The sequence below is a fragment of the Pseudophryne corroboree genome, chromosome 3 (genome assembly GCF_028390025.1).
Source record: "Pseudophryne corroboree isolate aPseCor3 chromosome 3, aPseCor3.hap2, whole genome shotgun sequence".
NCBI classification, from domain to species: Eukaryota; Metazoa; Chordata; class Amphibia; order Anura; family Myobatrachidae; genus Pseudophryne; species Pseudophryne corroboree.
This window is the reverse complement of record NC_086446.1, coordinates 339,353,513-339,369,581: the sequence shown is the minus strand read 5'-3', so window position 1 is coordinate 339,369,581 and position 16,069 is coordinate 339,353,513. Positions and strand designations below refer to the sequence as shown.

The following is a 16,069-nucleotide window of genomic DNA, read 5'->3' as shown; positions in this document are numbered from 1 at the left end:
TTTGAAGACAACAGTAAAAATGATCCAACATATGTGCAGAACACTGATCACCTTTCACTGAAGAATTAATTCTGTGGAGCTGTTCCTTACATAAGCTAGTCTTATGACAGTGTAAGACTGAGCTATTTCAGCTGCTAACTCAAGGTAATTGCTACTTTCTTTTAATGAGCGAAAACTATTTTTTAATGGTTACACCTTTCTGGAGTGGTGCAGTAAATTACGTGTGTGTGTCTCAGACAGATGCTATCTCTCTTAAGATCTAAAGATTTTATTATTTTTTGGGTAACATGTACATAGTTTGCCATCTAGTGGTCACAAGTATGATTTCCAAGCTGTGTACAAAAGACGAAGCAAGCAGACATTTATTATGTAAACATTTCAGCTTGAGAACAACAGAAAGCCCTTTCGATTTTCCTTGAAACAGCTGCAGTCTCAGATTCTTCCTAGGTCAAAGGCAACTTGCAGATACTCCTTAGGTACAATACCGATCATTCCATCCAACTCTCCAACCCACCAGCCATAAATATTATATTCCTGAAATGAAATATGCAGATAAACAGAGCAAATTACACAGGTAATCCTTGACAAACACATTTTGAAAAGCATGTTAGTCATGAACAGATACAGACTCTGCAGAGGTAGAATTTTTGGCATTAAATGGGTAAATGGTTGACCATAATCTTCCAGAGTAGAGGTGACCAGTACAATAGATATAAATGTATGTATGTATGTATGATTTGTATGTGCTTTTATGTAGACTGCTTAGAAGCTTGATTATAAATGCATTAGTCACTTTTAATGCATCTACAGGGGTAAACAAAAAGACAAATCACATCCAAATCTACAAGAACCACATAATACTGGTTGGATTATAGCTCTAACTGAAATTGAGGTGACAGGATAAGGATATTTGTACTTTTATAGTAATGTAACCAATTTCCCAGTTTCAAATACAGTAGATATGTTTTACAAATGTTAGAAAAAATCCTTACAACTAGCAGATGAAAAAGAATCAATTTGTTGAGAAATAGGAAGGATCTAAGTATCCTGCAGACAAAAACGGAAATTAATCCTGAGTGATCATTATTCCTGCAAAACATTAATTCAGTTAAGTAATTCAGATGTGTATAATAAATTATCTAATAATGCTGCAAACACATGCAAGACATCATCTGGTAAAGCAGTGTTTTTCAACCACTGTGTCGTGGCACACTAGTGTGCCCTGAGCAGTCTCCAGGTGTGCCGCCATAGAAGCACAGCCAGGCTCGTCAGTGTTTTGCCGCTATTGAGGCTCTGGAATGATCAATACTGGTGGGTTTAGTGGTTGCAGAGCCAGTTCTACTTTTGGGCCCAGGCAGTGTTGGGCTTTTCTGGCTTTCTCAGATGTGGCTCAGGCGTTACCTATGGAGAAGCTGCGACATGACATCCTAGGACACATAACTGCACCATGCATCACCATTATATTTGAATGTGCCTTGGCAATATTTAAATCTTGTTCAGTGTGTTGCGAGTTGTAAAAGATTGAAACTCTGTGGTAAAGGAAGGCACAGCGTTAGGCGTTATAGATAACCATACACTGAAAATGCTGGTGCCAGAATATCCCAGGTGTGGTACTCCATAGCTAAGTTACATAAGGTAAGGAAAACCAATTTTGTATATAATCTTTAGAACTACAGCTGAGATTTGTTTTATTCCTTATGTAATACTTGACTACTCTCCTGGAATGGCTCGGAGGCTCCTGAAAATTTGGTGGCGCTCCCAGCTTCCTGGAAGAGTGGGCAAGTCTCCTGGCCAGACCCCACCCGCCCGCATGTCGCAGCAACCCCCCTCACGCCTCCAAAGTGGGTGGTCCAGGGGGGTTCGATGATGTGATTCACACTCAGAGGCGTAGCTAGGGTTTTTGGAGCCCAGGGCAAGATGGAAAATGGCTCCCCCCACCACAAAAAAAAACACACTCCAAAAGAAGCATGTGCGCGTGCCAAAAAATGGGCGTGGCCACGCGCCAGAAGGGGTGTGGCCACTGAAAATGGCCCACAGTGCCAGTTACATTGCCCCACAGTGCCGGATACATGCCCCACAGTGCCGGATACATGCCCCACAGTGCCAGATACATTGCCCCACAGTGCCAGATACATTGCCCCACAGTGCCAGTTACATTGCCCCACAGTGCCAGATACTTTGCCCCACAGTGCCAGATACATTTCCCCACAGTGCCAGTTACATTGCCCCACAGTGCCAGTTACATTGCCCCACAGTGCCAGTTACATTGCGCCACTGTGCCAGATACATGCCCCACTGTGCCAGTTACATTGCCCCACAGTGCCAGTTACATTGACCCACTGTGCCAGATACATGCCCCACTGTGCCAGATACATGCCCCACAGTGCCAGATACATTGCCCCACTGTGCCAGATACATGCCCCACTGTGCCAGATACATGCCCCACTGTGCTCCCCCGAGTCCCCTCCCCGCCGGTCACTCACCGCCTTTTGTGTCTATGTGAGGGTAGGAGAGCGCAGCGCCTCTCCTTCCCCTCACCGCTCCAGGTCTCCGGCGGCTGTGTGGCGCCGGTTCGCCAGCCAATCAGAGCTCGCGGACCGGCAGCCAACCAGGAGCTGGTCCACAAGCTCTGACTGGCTAATGCCGGAGACCGGACACACGCAGCGCTGCTAGTGCTGGCAGTGGCGGTGAGGGGAGGGAGAGACGCTGCGCTCTCCTCCCCTCACATTTCGGCGTGATGGGGGCGAGTGGGGCATGATGCCCTGGCCGCCGGCGGCGCCCCCTCTCCTGGGCCTGCCAAGGCGCCCAGGGCACGTGCCCCACTCACCCTATCCTAGTTACGCCTCTGTTCACACTGAATCACGACATTTTTGGCCTGTCCCGGGCCACAATGGCGTGGTCACACCCCCGAAGGGGGCAGCCAGAATGTTGTATGTGGTATGCACATGTCTTATGTGTAGTTCCTCCTCTTCCCACATGGTAGGAAGTGAGCTCTATATATGCCACGTTTGGCAGGTACACCCATTACCAAAGTCTGTGAAGGCTTCAAATTCACTTGTGGCTGAACCTTTGCCACCTCACAGCCAGTCCAACCAAAGCCACATATCTGTTAGCTGCTTCTGCCCTGCATCTATATCTTTAATCTCTTTTCATTGTTCTCACCATGGGCAACCAATGGACCTCCAACAGTCATTAGCTTACTTGCATGGTCTCTGCAGTGTGTGGCACCAACATGTCTTATAAAGCAATATACGACTCCATGTAAGTCCTGCGTAGAACTGCAATGGCCAGGAGGCATATTACAGTGTACAAACAAAATGTGTGTTTCCAGCTGGGAGCATTTAATAATTGTATAATGGGCATAAAATACATACATACATACAAACATGGTTAACATAATACAAGAAAGGATGTCCAACAGGCTAAACCATATTTTCAAGGCCTTGACATTATTTTGGATGGAGTATACAGGTTGAGTATCCCATATCCAAATATTCCGAAATACGGAATATTCCGAAATACGGACTTTTTTGAGTGAGACTGAGATAGTGAAACCTTTGTTTTTTGATGGCTCAGTGTACACAAAATTTGTTTAATACTCAAAGTTATTAAAAATATTGTATTAAATGAACTTCAGACTGTGTGTATAAGGTGTATATGACACATGAATGAATTCTGTGAATGTACACACACTTTGTTTAATGCACAAAGTTATAAAAAATATTGGCTAAAATGACCTTCAGGCTGTGTGTATAAGGTGTATATGAAACATAAATGCATTCTGTGCTTAGATTTAGGTCCCATCACCATAATATCTCGTTATGGTATGCAATTATTCCAAAATACAGAAAAATCCGATATCCAAAATTCCTCTGGTCCCAAGCATTTTGGATAAGGGATACTCAACCTGTAATACCATAAAGTGGATGAATTGGCCAAGGGAACTTCTGCGGACCCATTTATTTAATCCTCTTTTGTGAAGAGATTGGCATATATTGTGGCCACAATAAATTTGCCTCATGGATCAAGGTTGTGCCCACTTCACTAACAATATAATTATATGTTATATTGACAGATATATTTGATGAATTTATATAATGGATTAATGATAATTATTTCAATATGGCTTTTAAAGGCAATTCTGTTGGACTATGTGGATGCTAACATCGAGGTAATTGATCACATAATACATGATAGTACACTACCCATCAAAAGTTTTAAAACACCCCCTTTTTTTTATTCAAATGTATGCAGTTACATGTCTCAATGTGCTCTGAAGTTAGAGCATAGAACAAATAAAGTGGAGATAAAAAAATAAATCCGAATCATTTTGTTCAACAATTTCATTTACATTTTCACTTCTTAAAGTAACCAAATATAGAAGAGGAAGTTGTTTCCAAAGATTTGTTGCACTTGCTTTGTTTTCAAACTTCTGTCCAGTTCATCCCAAACAAGTTCCATGGAGTTTAAGTGCTGGTTATTCCATTATTAGAAGCCTACCACCTTGTTCTTTTCATCATAAGTTAGTTCTGACAAACTTGGAGATATGAGTTATCTTGCTGTATTGCATGGCACTGCAAAATGCTGTGATAGCCCTTTTGGTTCAGGGCGCCTGTTACTCTGGGCAAGGCGCCAACTTGGGATCCAGCAAAAGCAAGAGAACATGCTTCCTCCTCCATTTTTGGCAGTTGGTGTTACACACTGAGGAATTAAGGGGCCCAGTTATCAATAAGTGATAAAACTCATTGTGTATGATAAATGGTGCTCCAGCCAATCAGCTCACAACTGTCATTTTTCAAACACGACAGGAGCTCATTGGCTGGAGCACCATTTATCATACACAATGAGTTTTATCATCCACAACAAGTTTTATCACTCATTGATAAATGAGCCCATAAGTCCTTTCAGCCTTCAGTAGTCCATTGGCAGTGCTTGATGGCACAGGCGAGCCTCTTTTAATTTTGCCATTTTAGCAGTGGCTTATTACTGCTCCGTGAACTGTCAAACCTGCAGCTAGAAGTCTTCACAATTGAAACTGAGACTTGTTTACTTCAACCAGTGTTAAACTGTGCTTGAAGCTGGTTTCATGTGAGCTGCCTATCACACAAGATGTTAATCTCAGAAATTTGTCTTCTGATTCAGATCTGGCTTTGGGGGTGTTCGAAAAGTTTTAAGCAGTTGTGAACATTTAGGATAGACACAGCCAGAGGCAGAACTCTGGGAGGCAACGTGTTCCGTGTGTTCAGCGACATTTAATCAATTAAGTTAATTGACAGCAGTCGGTATCTTTTCTGTAGCCGACTTCCCCACTAGTCACTACACCTTACACAGCACACCCTCTGTATTATAGATACAGGTACACTGGAAGCAGACATCTTACTGATGAAGCTATTTGCTCCTATAAAGGAAGCATGAGAATTCTAACTATATGAAGTTATTTCTCTGACAATTACACGTAACTTCATATAGTTAGCTGCTCTTGCATAGGAAGTATGCGAATTCTATCTCCATCAGTAAGGTGCATGCTTCCAGTGTAATAGGGTGTGGGTTCTTATCCTGGATATGACACTTGCAAACTAATTGTCAGAGAAATAATCAGTATTGTGAGTGACTGAGCAGATCTATGTAATGTGTGGCTGGACCCCTACATAGTTCTGCCTAGTTGCAGTGGTTTTGTAGTAGCTTCATACAGTTAGAATCTGCAGGCTTGCTATGCAGGAGCAAAAAAATAAAATAAAAAAAATAATATATATATATATATATATAGGAGATGAGCTGGTTCGGTTTTACTCAGCTTTACCCGAATCTCCTTATTGGCTATCGGACGTCACGTGTTTTGGATAGCCAATAAAAAAAATCCAGAAAATAAGAAACGGCGATAATTCTGGCGTAAAGAAGCAAGGAAATCCGAACCCGCTCATCTCTAATATATATATATACTGTAGAAATAGGTTGGCACTCCCATCAGGTAGAAATGTGCCTATCTATAGGAGGGGGGGCACCAATATTTTTCTTGCCTCCAGGCAACTGGGACAAACTTACGCCACTGGACACAGCAACACTTTCTTTTTTGCACACTACTAGTTTCCATCTACATCATACTGTTCCTGGTATACTATACTGTGGTTAAGGTAGAACAGGCATATCCTGTGGAGACCTAAATTAGGTTGTCCTGTGAAAACTCTGCCCATGCAAGGAATTTAGTACAAATATATCTATGACAAATGACATGACACGATTGTAGAAACTACTAGAGAGAGTAGTCAGCATTCTGAGTGAACCTGTTCGACTTGGGGTTAGTAACCTGATGACAAGTGAAATTCTACAGTCCTTGCAGAAGTACCCACAAATCTTAGTCTCTAAGTGGACTAGTTTGTGACCATCTCCAAGGGAAGTCCAGAAATACCTCTTTGGTGGAGATCTGGGAGAGCTTGCCTTTTTTTTTTTCAAGGCTGTGAGTAGACCTTCTTGGAGACACAATCTGCTTCAACCAGGGTGACAGAGTTGGAGAGAAATCCAGTGAGACATGAGTTCACTGTCTCTGTTCAGTAGGCAGAGGCATAAAGAGCCAGAAGGAGAGGATCCGTAGCATCTTGGTAAGGGCACAGATAGTGCACGATTGGACAAAAAGGCAATGTCCTTCTTTACAGATGACTATCAAATATTTGGCATACCAAATTGATTGTTTTCCTGATGCCAATATTCACTGATAAGGATGAGTCTTGTTCCTTTTGCTGACATTACAGGTGGCAGCCAGTAAAAATTAACCTCTTGTCTTGGACACTTTAGTGAGTGCTGCCATTTTGACTTGGATACTGTTCAACTCCAAGATGGCCACTTTCTGAATCAATTATCCACCAGTGACCAAACTTCAGTGAAATCTATGTCAGCCTGAGGATTGTCACTCTCTACCACTTACTACAAGATGCTGTATGCCCACACTCTTGTACATTGGTGTATCTCTAATGGGGGCAGTGCACATGGCCCCTGGGTCCAGGGGGGCCCACACCAGATACCCTGCACCCATTTTTTCAATATCACTCTGGAATCCCACGTCGGCGGCAGCAGCGCTGCACAAATAACTCGGAAAATGGCACGGTGGACATCTTCACTGCGGTTTGCACATGCACATTAGGAAAATGGTCACCGCACCATTTTCCCGGAGACCTGCGCATGCACAGTAGGCTCTAGTACAGCGCTAGAATCTACTGTACTCCTAGTGCACAGAGATACTGCGCTACCACTGCCTGCTACAGAGGAGGGGCCCGGATGGAGACTGCACATGGGGCCCCCTTCTCTTAATACCCCCTGCTTTTGTAGACTTGAAAGATGGAAGAACATATTTGTATGTGACTATTCCAATATTCTAATTTTGGTATTGTGATAAGGTTATTGTGCCTTAACTCTCTTGGATCAGTATATTTACATATTGAATCTCATTTTGTACATGGACTGCTATGCTGTGTGTTTTTGCTAATTACATCCTGAAATGTCATATTTGCATACTCGGATTACACTTAATCTTAATAATTTATAGACAAATCTCTCACATAGTTGTGATGTTTCTCAAGCATGCTAGAGAAAATTAGAATATCATCCAGATAGATGGACTGATGTTTTCAGTAGGTCCCTAAAAATGGAATTCACATATGCTCAGTGATAGCTGGTGCTTAACATTGGCAGAATGGCATAACCATGTATTTGTTGTGGTCATCTTTGTGTTGAAGATCCATTCAAGTCCCTCCTGGATACAGATCAGGTTATAGGCCCCTCTGCAGGTCCAGCTTGGTGGCCTGACAGAGATTCTTGAAGAGGTCAGAGATCAGTTGTAAGGGAAAACATTCCTTAATTGTGATTTTGTTGAGCAGTGTCTTACAGCATCATCTTTCGTAACTTTCGTACAGCATCATCTTTCGTAACTACATAAACCTGTACAACCAAGGGATGTTGACTCGATGAATGCTTGTGGGCCATAATGGTCCTTGTCTTAGACTCAGTTAGTGGGTATTTCCTGGCTGATGAATGAAAGGCAATGTGAGAAAAATTCAAAAAAGAAAAAAATTGTCCTCTTCCTTTAATTTTCTAGCATCTTATCCTACTCTGCATTGGGTCTGATACTTTTGGGCTCTGCACAGATTCTATACATGGTGTTGATTGCTCCATGGAAAAAAACCCACTTGTGACGATATCAGAGACACATCGTGAACAAACCAATTAGTTCTGAGAAAGGACAGGGTCATGGCGTGGAGAAAACAGAATAGTGTTCATAAACAAACAAGATTCTTAGAAGAAACAGCGCCTGAAAACATTGGTAGGAGTGGGAGCTTTACAAAGGCTGTGTACAGGTGAGGTCTCTAAGTCTTGACCGTTAGCAAAGATCTGATTGCAGTTGTCAGGTGTTGATGGTACACTGCCATCTGTCATCTCTAGCTGATCCTCATGCAGGTGGGGGAAATTCAGCTATTAGAGATGCTGTGTCCAGACATCACAGCAATTGTCTGGCTGTGCTCATCACCGTCTGTTATGGTATACAATCTTAATTCCCATTAGGTCTACAATGCTTTCCTCTTAAATCCACGTATGCTAGATGAAAATTGGAGTTAAGCTACAAAAGGATAATGACACATGGCACACAAATATACTCATAAATCAAAAATTTATATCAGCTTACCTACCAATTTAGAAGTGGTAGACTTCAAAGGAGCTGAGGGTACATTGTGGTATATCTATGGGTTAATTGTGCAGCAACTGACAGACACTACTGGTAGGCCCGCTATACAAATGCAAGTTTGTTATTCTGTCAGAAGGTTTCCCTAACAAGGTCACATCTGAAATTTATATAATCTTTTTTACTCCTTTGTCTTTGCTATATCGGTTCCCAGCTTCCCGTCTGCCAATGCCAGGACAGGAAGGTGTCATAAAACCAGTCCCACTGCCTGAGCCACTCAGGGCCTCCGAATCGCACACAATCAAAAGACACATACTAATTAAATCCGGCACACAACCATCCGCACCAAACATTTCTCTCACTGCACCGTGCCAAAAAGAATTAAAAGAACATTAAACTCCCAGCAATAACATCTAAACTCCCATTCCCTCTGCCAAATTGCACCACTCTGCATTATACAGATGTTTGTTAATTATGCTAATTTTTATTAAACTATTAAAAGGAAGAGTGTGCTGGCACAGCCAGTCTCAGATATGCTGTGCTCATGCTCCTCATGCTTGCCCGAGCACAGCTTTCCCTCATCTCTGAAGGGTAACCATCAGAGAACACTGTTGTTAGGGCCTGGACACCCCAAAAAACTTGACTGAACTATTATTTAATGTGAAAGAAACAAGTTGCATGTGTTTTATAGCAGTAAATGCTCATTTCAGGTACCAGGCACCCTGAAGTATACCCAGCTGTAAGAGGATGGCTCAGAGGCAAGACGGACGTAAATCTGTTTGTAGCATCAGATCATTGAGAGCTTGATGTATGTCCTGGTTGTCTAATCAATCACAGTTATTGGTTTATGATTGCTTATTGCCAGTATTAGTGGCTGTCTGTCATACATTATTGTTTTGAAATGAATAAATTAGAACATGCAGCTTCTGTCTATTCTCCCGCCATGTGATGACAGTGATCCATTTCTCCCTAAGCTTCCTGTAATGCAGCAAGGAAGTAAGGTGTTGTCATGTCAGTGACAGGGAATTATGGTTTTGTCACACACACATTTGCTGGATGAGGAGGACTGCAGGACAAAGCTGTAGTCAACTGGCACGAATACATCCCAAAGCCACCCCAAAATTAACAATACATGTAAACAAAAGCCCTTTGGGTTTTTAAAAGCCCTGCACTTCATTTATGACAAACTATTATGTTTGGCCCACTAAATGATAATGTCAATAAACTTGTTTTCCCCCCAGCAATAAAGTGATTAGTATTTTCTGCCTGGAAATGCACCCAGCAGCTTGCAAAAACCTGAGCTGTCGCTAGTCAAAAACCACTGACCCAAAACATTGGTACAGTAATCGCAAAGTGATTTAACTACTCGCATGCCGGGTGAGAATGCGATAGATTTGGAAGCTTAAACAGCACAGTGGTCATGCACATATGTCAATGAGAAACATTTGTATAAATAACTAATGACTCCACATCAGCACGAGGTGTAATATCATTAGGTGACTAACGCTATAAAGGAAAATGCTATGAGAAAGGATAGATAGGGGTAGCAAAAGGCAGCCTTCGTCTAGCCGTGACCCTAACCTGCTGCTGCTAATACGAGAAGCCTAGGAAATGCAGGCATTAATACTGACTCCATAAAGTGCGCACTGCTCTGACTGCACTCACTCCCTGAGGCACCGCAGCACAATTTGGAAACAATGTGAAGGAAACGTTTAATCTGCTCAACCCATCTGTGCTGTGCATTTCTCCAGCTCTCCCTGAGAGAGAGGCGCCTCCAATCTCCACATTGCCTTTAATATTCTCCTAAATCACATCAGCCGCGCGCTGGAAGGGCTATTGCTGGCGTATCACAGGTTCATGTAAAGTGCACAGGGAGGGGGACAGGGAGACGCGGATAATTTCTATTTATTAGAGAAATATCTAAGTCTCGTCTTCTTGGCCCTCCGCAGAACTGCTGCCGAGCGCTCACAGCTCCTGATTAAGCTTTCTCGTTACCAGATGGGTGGAAGTGAAGGGTGTCGTAATTTGTATTTTTTGTTAATTAGCTTTGCTGTGTGATCTGCTGCTACAGGGGATAGATACTGTGCTGCCTTCCATCTCATGGCACCGGCTGGGGCACTGACAGGAGGCATCTTCCAAACCACTCTCTCCCACCATTCACAAGGTGACTTTGTGCAGTGTGACCGGACCCCCCCAATTCCTCCCCTCTTGTAGGGTCTGGATATGGAGGGGCTGCATTCCTCTATCTGGGAATAATTTAATCCTAACACGGAGAGGGTGACAGATAGAACCCGCCAGCCAAGGCTGCAGCCTGTTGGCGTGTTACCTCATCTGCACACGTGTATCTATGGTAACAGCTTCTAGCTTCATTTCCTGCGTCCCCTAGAGGGGTGTCACAGTCAGATCCACCTGCTTCTCACCCTCCCCGCTCCGGGGTCATGTTAAGGTCGGCACAATAAATGAATGTGAGTACTAATGATCTGTTTACTGGCTGTTTATGTTCTGTGTGTCAGGGGCACTCCAGAGCTCATTATGCTTGCAATTAGACTGCGCCACTGCTAGATATTTAACTTTTTTTTTTTCTTTTAAATTAGCATTTTAATAACATTCTCTACGCACTGAAACAAACTGGTCATTTTTCACAGGCAAAGTTTCAGCTTTACTTGAAACTTTCATAAGAGGTATGCTTGTTGTTTGCTATCAGCACAGGCAGAGTACTCTGTAGCTGAAAGGGCAGGTAGATTTGAACCATATGGCAAAAAAAGTGTGTCCATATTCCGCTTCATCTATACTATATTTTTATATATGTGCTTAACATCAGAGGGTCTTTCCAAATAAAATAAGTTTTCCGTTTTCTGTTCTCCTAAATACTTATGTATATTCAAACTATTAACTTGAGCAATGGATGAAAAATGTATCCTAATATCTCAAATAGGAACATTTAGGGCTAATTCACACATGAGCTTGGAAAATGGTTAAATAAGCATTGAAAAAGAAAATGTGCTTTAGAACCATTTGATTTTCTATGCATTGTGGACAACATAACACCTTGCACACCCTATTTATACAACAGTTGTATTTAAGTTAGTGGCAGATTGGCCATATATACTGAGGTCATGGGTTCGATTCCCACCATGGCTCTAACTGTGCAGAGTTGGTATATTCTCCCCGTACTTGCGTGGGTTTCCTCCCACAATCCAAAAATATACTGGTAGGTTAATTGGATGGATCCCAACAAAATTAACCCTAGCATGAATATGTCTGTATGTACATGTGATAGGGAATATAGATTGTAAGCTCCACTGGGGCAGGGACTGATGTGACTGGGCAAATATTATTTGTAAAGCGCTGCTGAATATCTGCGCTATATAAATAACTGGTAATAAATAAATAATAAATATACCTGACCAGCACTCTTCCAAGTCACCTAATAGAGACACATGAGGGTTGCCAATGTCTCTTGAATTCTGGGAGTTGGCATGTCCCCAGGGACCAGACTGACCTGTTCACTGTCCTCTCTGGTCCAATCTACTTCCCACCACCAGCGGTGTACACACTGTGGTGTTAGGGACAGGAACCGGCCTGCAGCCAGACCAGCGTCATCATAGTTTAACTGTTGTGGCACATGCAGTGCCCTGGTACTCACTATCTTTATGTGCTGCACCCCTCCAATTGAGGCTCATCACACAATTCTCTTAAGTCTGTGGGAGAAAAGGAGAACAGAGGAGGATAGAGAATGAACCAAGAGTGGAAAAGGAGAAGAAGGCACAAGAAAGATGAAGGAAAAATGGTGAACAGAAAGACGATGGAGTGAAACTGCAAGATGGGAGAAAGAGGAGATGACATGGGATGCTCTCTGTATTATATAGCAGTCACTAGGGTGCTCTGTATATCATATGGCTGTTATTAGGATGCATTCTGTATTGTATATCAGTCTAAAGGATGCTCTGTGTTGTATGGATGTCACTGGGATGCTCTCTGTATGTTATGGCAGTCACTACAATACAGTCTGTATTTTATACTAGAATGCTGTATGTATTGTATGGTTGTAACTAGGATGCACACTTTATTGTATAGCAATAACTACAATGCTCTTTATATTATATTGCAGTCACTAGAAAACTCTATTGTATAGTGGTCACTAGGATGCTCTCTGTATTGTATGTTGTCGGTAGAATATTGTATAGCTGTCAATAAGATGCTTTCTTTATTGCATGGCAGTCGCTAGAATACTTTGTATTGAATAGCAGTCACTATAGACCAATTTCTTTATTGCCTATATTATCCAAAGTCTCTCTATTGTATGGTTATCACTAGCATACTCTCTGTATTGTATATCTGTCATTAAGATGCTCTATTTATTGTATGGCAGTCACTGGAATACTCTATTGCATAGCGATCATTAAGTTGCTGTTTTTATTATATGGTGATTACTGGTGTACTCTGTATTGTATAGCAGTCGCTAGAATGCTCTCTGTATTGTATGGGTGTCACTACGACACTCTGTTGCAAGGGTAGGCAACCTGTGGCTCGCCAGCTGCTGTGTAAAAACACATCCCAGCATGCCCTGTCAGTTTTAGAATGACGCAACAGCAAAATTGTGGCAGACAATGCTAAGAGCTATGGTTACATAGCAGCTGGGATACTACAGGTTGCCTACCTCATCTCTATTATATATTTGTGACTAGGATGTTGTCTGTATTGTATATCAGTCAAAAATATTTTCTCTATAATGGCAGTCACTGGGATGCTTTTTATGATACGGTGGCCACTGGGATGAGCTCTGTATTGTTGACTCTCTTGAATACTCTCTGTATTGTATGGCTGAGACTAGGATACAGTCTGGTTTCAGATTATTTAGTAACAGTTTCTTATATAGCGCAGTATATTCCGTTGCACTTTACAATTGGAACATCAGTAACAGAACAAAAATGAGAATAACAAACAGACATAGAGGTAGAAAGGCCCTGTAAGCTTACACTCTATAGGGAAATAGGCATTTATACACAAGGATATGTGCTATCTATTGAATAATGGTCCAGCCAGATTTCAGAGCTCCTTGGTGGGCTGTATGATATAGTCACACAGCAATGTTGACCAGAGGTCAAGAAGATGTCAAACTGAAGAAAAAGGAGAGTTAAGGTAGACTTACCATTGTTAACTCTCTTTCTGCGAGGTACATTGGGTTCCACAGAAACATCAGGGTGTAGAGTGGATCTTGATCCAGGGGCACCAACAGGCTAAAGCAAGCTTTAGGCTGTCCCAGGATGCATTGGGGCCTCCTCTATAAACCCGTCTCCAGGCACTGTGAGCTCAGTTTCGTTAACCACTCCAATGCAGGAGCAGGTAAAATAGAAAGGTAGATGTTAGTCACATAAAACCACATAAAATGCCATACAAACCCATAGAAGCTAGGTGCGTCAGGGTGGTCACCCCCCGTGGAACCCAATGTACCTCGCAGAAAGAGAGTTAACAATAGTAAGTCTACCATAACTCTCCTTTTCTGCAGCAGGGTACATTGGTTTCTACAGAGAAACATCAGGGATGTCCTAAAGCAGTTCCTCAAGGGATGGGACGCGCCTTAGCGGGTATGAGAACCCGGCATCCAAATGAAGCATCCTGGGAGGCGGAAATATCAAAGGAATAGAGCCTAATAAACGTGTTCACAGAGAACCATATAGCCGCCTTGCACAACTGTTCTGCGGACGCGTCACGGCGGGCCACCCAAGAAGGTCCAACAGATCGAGTAGAATAGGCATTAATAGCAGCAGGAGCTGGGAGACCAGCCTGTGCATAAGCTTGTGCAATCACCATTCTAATCCATCTGGCCAACGTTTGCTTATTCGCAGGCCAGCCACGTTTGTGAAAACCAATCAAAAAAAAAAAAAAAAAAGGGAATCTGACCTCTTGATAGAGGCAGTCCTCTCCACATATATACGGAGAGCCCATACCACATCCAAAGAACACTCTTTGAAGGACAAATCAGAAGAGATAAAGGCCGGAAACCACAATCTCTTGGTTAAGGTGAAAACATGATACTACCTTAGGTAAATAACCTGGGCGAGTTCTAAGAACTGTCCGGTCACAATGAAATATTAGAAAGGGTGGACGACAGGACAATAGGCCTAAGTCCGACACCCTTCTTGCAGAGGCAATAGCCAGTAAAAACAAGACCTTGGCCGTGAGCAATGTAAGGTCCACTGTCTCAAGAGGTTCAAATGGAGACTTTTGCAGGGCATTCAGGACAACAGACAGATCCCATGGAGCCACAGGAGGGACATAGGGAGGCTGAATCCATAAGACACCCTGAGTGAATGTATGGATGTCTGGTATAGACGCAATTTTTCTATGAAACCATACCGACAAGGCAGATATGTGAATCTTGAGGGAGGCCAGCCGAAGGCCTAAGTCCAGGCCTCTTTGCAGAAAAGCCAGAATTCTGGAAGTTCTGAATCTGTATGCATAATAATTCTTATCAGCACACCAGGTAAAGTAAGAATTCCAGACCCTGTAATAAATCCGAGCAGATACTGGTTTGCAGGCTTTTAACAGTTTGGATGACCTCCTCAGAGAATCCTTTGGCTCTCAAGAGCCAAATTCCTCAAATCCAATGCCTCAAGAGCCACGCCGTCGAAGCCAGCCTGGCCAGGTCCGGATAAAGACAAGGGCCCTGTATGAGGAGGTCTGGGCGATGAGGAAGTAGAAGAGGACACTGTCGATAGACCCTGCAGGTCTGAGAACCAATGCCATCTGGGCCACGCTGGAGAAACTAAAAGTAAAAATCCTCCTTCTTGTTTGAACTTTCACAGGACCCTGGGCAGGAGTGACACTGGAGGGAACACGTAGGGCAGCAAGTCGTCCAGATGTGGCAGGATCCTGACTCCCTGGCGACGGAGATTGGCCGTCATTACGGCCATGACCTTGGTGAAGATCTGAGGAGCCGTAGCCAGTCCAAATGGCAGAGCCTGGAACTGATAGTGGAGGTTGCCAATAGCAAACCGCAGATACTGCTGATGCGACATGGCAATAGGTATATGCAGATACACATCCTGTATATCCAAATAGTCTCAGGGTTCCATAGCCAGTATAATTGAGCGCAGTGTTTCCATACGGAACTTGGACACTCTCACAAACTTGTTCAGTGATTTGAGGTTGAGTATAGGCTGGAAAGACCCACTGGGTTTTGGAACTAGAAACAGGGTAGTAACCTCTGCGTCTCTGGGCCAGGGGAACCGGCACTACCACTCCTGTATTCAGGAGAGAACTCACAACCTTTTGCAAAGCTTGCGCCTTTAACTGATCCAAAGGGATAACCGTGGTGCAAAACTGTCGCTGACGACTTCTCTTGAAGGAGACTGTGTACCCGTGAGAGACAACTTCTCGAACCTATGCTTCTGAAGT

At 43.1% G+C, this 16,069-nt stretch overlaps 1 protein-coding gene and 1 long non-coding RNA gene across 2 annotated transcripts in view; one reads left to right on the top strand and one right to left on the bottom strand.

Annotated features, from left to right (window-relative positions):
- Positions 1 to 252: 252 nt before the first annotated feature.
- Positions 253 to 16,069, bottom strand: part of SKAP1 (src kinase associated phosphoprotein 1) — a 958,799-nt gene continuing 942,982 nt past the window's right edge. Inside the window, exon 13 of the mRNA XM_063963151.1 lies at positions 253 to 534. Coding sequence (XP_063819221.1) covers positions 433 to 534 — 102 coding nt within the window. The 3' untranslated portion in view covers positions 253 to 432. The remainder of the gene's footprint in view (positions 535 to 16,069) is intronic.
- The window catches only part of LOC135055484 (uncharacterized), a 60,052-nt gene continuing 54,356 nt past the window's right edge, over positions 10,374 to 16,069 (top strand). Inside the window, exon 1 of the long non-coding RNA XR_010243760.1 lies at positions 10,374 to 11,133. This is a non-coding gene — a long non-coding RNA (uncharacterized LOC135055484). The remainder of the gene's footprint in view (positions 11,134 to 16,069) is intronic.